The 3,875-nt window shown below is 41.4% G+C and overlaps 1 protein-coding gene across 1 annotated transcript; it reads right to left on the reverse strand.

Moving 5' to 3' along the window:
* Positions 1 to 631: 631 nt before the first annotated feature.
* LOC108361129 (glucose dehydrogenase [FAD, quinone]) lies at positions 632 to 2,994 on the reverse strand. The gene has a single exon (XM_017613672.1). The coding sequence runs from the start codon at positions 2,929 to 2,931 to the stop codon at positions 1,039 to 1,041; it is 1,893 nt and encodes a 630-aa protein (XP_017469161.1). The 5' UTR covers positions 2,932 to 2,994; the 3' UTR covers positions 632 to 1,038.
* Between the last annotated feature and the right edge of the window lie 881 nt (positions 2,995 to 3,875).

Below are 3,875 nucleotides of genomic sequence, written 5' to 3' on the forward strand. Positions count from 1 at the left end.
TGTGGTGAATTGTTCCTCTACTTCGCAGTACTTAAGTAGTTTCTATAAAGCAAACCCAGCAAAAAGTGTGATGGCCAAAACCGACATGGCATTAACATACAACCGTCGATTTTTATACTTTGGACGCTATTACGTTTAAAGCCGTTTGGATGCCACCGAAGCCAGCCTTCTCTATAGAACTCAGCTTAGAAGGCGCTGAAGACGAAATTAATTACTGATCTGCATGCCCGCCTAGAGATCATCGCAGGTACTTTGCTCCATCTTTGAGCTTTCAGTGTATATTGTTATACCTCTTAACTAGGCTACTGATAGGCCTACGTCCCATTGTTCTTTTTTGTTTTGTTTCTTCCACGAATGATGTTTTGTATCTTTCACGAATTTTTCGCGATTTTGAGCTCAAAAATTCAAGATTAAATGCCAGCTTTCTGAATATATAACATTTTTCTTTACCCTTTTATACAGTTATTCTTACGTTGATCCATAGAAATGAAACAACTATTTGGACTATGTGAAATGTTATTTATTTAAAATCTAATTTAAATTTACTATGTAAAAGTATAATTTTAAATATCATAAAATAATATTTACATACTTATATCATGGTTAAAGTTTTATGCGTTCACAAATGAAGTAATCGAAAAATGATTTAGGATCCAATGAGTGCAGCAATAAATTATAGTGACGCACTATACCTTACTTTATAAATTACAAATATAAATATAAAAATATATATATCGTTTTAAGAGTATGTAGCTCGTTAACAAAGAATTAGCTTAAAGTTTTAGGCCTATGACTCGAATGTATCTAAATTCTACAGATTAAAACTAATTAAACAAGTTGTGTCGATTTTAGCGTAATAAGTGAAATATTTGCTATGTAAGGCGGTGCTTCCGAGTAGCACAACAGAAACACCACCTCCCGATGGCACCGCTTGCGGTATAACTGTAATAAAGCTGACGTACGCCCCTGATTTGTGGTCCCACATGCACTGGTAGCATAACTTCCGGAGTTGCTAAATTTATCTAATTAACTAACTTGCTAACTTTTCGGCGCCGCTGCACGATACTCCGGATTTCGCTGCCAATCCTCCTTGATGAGGTCAGCACCCTTTTCGCCGATCATAATTACCGGCGCATTTGTATTGCCGCTGCTAATTGTCGGCATAATACTTGCGTCGATTACGCGCAACCCTCTAACGCCATAAACGCGTAATCGTGGATCGACCACTGCTTCGGGATCCCAAGCGGGCCCCATTTTCGCTGTACCGCATGGATGGTAAATCGTCATGGAAATGGTGCGCGCCTGGCATTCCAGATAAGCATCCGAGTATATTTTATGTTTCTTGCAGTTCGGCAAAGGTCTTTGATGCAAACGCGAACCAAACTGCTTGAAGACTTTGGCGTTGGCAACGCGTAGCGCTATTTTCCCACCTTCTACAATCGTTTTAACGTCCAACGGGTCATCGAAGTAGTTCGCGTTGATTAGCGGATAGTGGAAGGGATTCGATGAGCTGAGACGCACCCAGCCACGTGAGCGGGGACGCAGCAGCAACGGCATGATAGTCCAAGTATCCTTGTTAGCGATCGGCTTGAAAACTTCTTGGTATAGGGACTCTTTTAGACCGAGTACTTTCTTTACGCGCGCGCCATTGTCCGAATTGATGGAAGCTGGCGCCATGTGGAACTGTATATCGGGCCAATCTATGGTGCTGTTAGAGTAGGGCGTGTGTACAAAAGCCAGACCTTCTACGCCTCCTAAAGTAGTCATGGGGCCGCGCTCACGCAACACATACTGCATGGTAAGCGATGTGGGATTGAATCGGTCTTGCACTATGGCAACGGGTTTGTCAACCAAAAACGACAAGCCACCCATACCAACATGATCTTGCAAGTTCTCACCAACTGGCAGGTCTTGAAGCACGCGTATGCCGTGCTTCTCGAGATGCGCCTTTGGGCCAATACCCGAGAGCATCAGTATTTGCGGTGTATTGATAGCGCCGGCTGACAAAATAATCTCGCGTCTGGCGCGTATGCGAAAGACCTTACCATTTTTTACAAACTCCACGGTGTGCGCGCGCATTGTGCCCGGTTCAATGACCACTTTGGTGACGTGTGAGTTCATGGAAAGATGTAAGTTTTTACGCAATCTGATGGGGCGCAAGAAGGCCTTCGCGGTGCTGCAGCGTGAACCGCGTCTTATAGTACCTTGAGCTATCATGAAACCAGCTTGTTTTTCGCCATTGACGTCGCGGTTTTCATAGCCAATCTCGCGACCAGCTTCAACGAATGCGGCAACCAGTGGCGAATGCCACGGCGACTCCTGCACCGTGAGTAGGCCACCACGACCATGATAAGCATTGTTCGCTAGATAAGGGTTGCGGTTGTCTTCTGACTTCTTGAAATATTGCAGTACATTCTCGTAGCCCCAACCGGCATTTCCCAGCGATTCCCAGTGATCATAGTCGTGCCGATTGCCGCGCACATAGAGCATATAGTTCAGCACACTGGAACCGCCGAGCACCTTACCACGCGGCCAGTTACACTGATTATTCTTCATGCCGAGGCAGGCTTTGTTGGAGGGCTGCGTCTTGTACTGCCAATCGAGTTTGCTCAGCTGGAGATATGCTGCTAGAGATGGTACGTCGGAGATCTCATTTTCATCTGGACCCGCTTCAATGAGTAACACCTTCCATTTGCGTATCTCCGTCAAGCGATTAGCTACCACTGCACCGGCCGAACCGGCACCCACTATGATGAAATCATATTCGGTATATAAATTTAGTTGATCAATTGGCCTTGCCTCCGGATCGACACTGTCGTAACGGTAGTAGGTTATGGCGGCGAGGAGCAGCGGTATGAGCCAGAGGCCGGTGCTGACCACGCCGAAAGTGGACTTTATCACAGTTGTAATGAAGAGTAGATTGAGTACCATTTTCTTTGGATCGCTAAAGTTGTGCGAGTGCGCGAAGTATTTTGTGGTTGAATTTTAAGAAAAAAATACGATTGTTGTTTGGTTTGTTGGCTTGGGGAAGTTGATTTTATTTTATTCTTCAAGTATCACGCTGTGAATCGTTGCAGTAGCTTTTTGCGCTTGCTCATTGTAAAGGTATGCAAGTGCCACACGAGGCAGACCAGGTGACGTCTGACGAGAGCTGTAAATAAAAATAAGAAAAATATTAGATTATGAATGGAAAGCTTGTTGAGCTGCTAAAGTTAGAATATTTACGTTTTTAATTAGTAAATGCTTGTAAAATACATATTTATTTATAAGAAATTTTACTACCGTAAAAAGTGTATGCATAAATTGTTCTAAACAGTTATGTGTGCTTTGGCGAAATACATTACGAAAATATTTTATTTGCATTCAATTTTATTATTAAGTGTAAATTATTTACAGTCCACAAACTAATTTATAATTGCGGTTTTTTGTTTTTCTTTCAGGTGAGAGAACTTATCAGATAAATCAGATAATACTAATTTGACGAAGAGAGAAACGAGGTTTGCATTGGTAAGATAACGATTGAATTGGCTTAAAGCTCTAAGCGAGGCCAATACTTACTCAAACAAATTCAAAACTTCATTTGCAGTGACATTTTAATAGTTCGTTGCATATAATTTTATGAAATCAACTCGTGTAACTTCATTTGCATAAGTCAGTTAGGACGAAGCTTCATTCGACTTATAAACAACAAAACAAAATTTATATTTTTCAGGAGAGACATAACACGTAATATAATTGCAATAATAAAAACCTTATTGAAAATTATTGTTGGAATTTATGTTAAATATCAATACCTAACATAATTTAAAACAATATTAATTTTTTAATCAATTATTTAGAATTCCTGTCAGTTAGGGCCTTTGTGAATGCGACGT

Source organism: Rhagoletis zephyria, unplaced genomic scaffold (assembly GCF_001687245.7).
Source record: "Rhagoletis zephyria isolate East Lansing unplaced genomic scaffold, Rhagoletis_zephyria_1.1 Rzeph_scaffold_00702, whole genome shotgun sequence".
Taxonomy (NCBI): domain Eukaryota; kingdom Metazoa; phylum Arthropoda; class Insecta; order Diptera; family Tephritidae; genus Rhagoletis; species Rhagoletis zephyria.

What these genes read in the sequence shown, in the direction of transcription:
- LOC108361129 (XM_017613672.1), bottom strand. Translation starts at nt 2,931, where the DNA reads ATGGTACTCAATCTACTCTTCATTACAACTGTGATAAAGTCCACTTTC.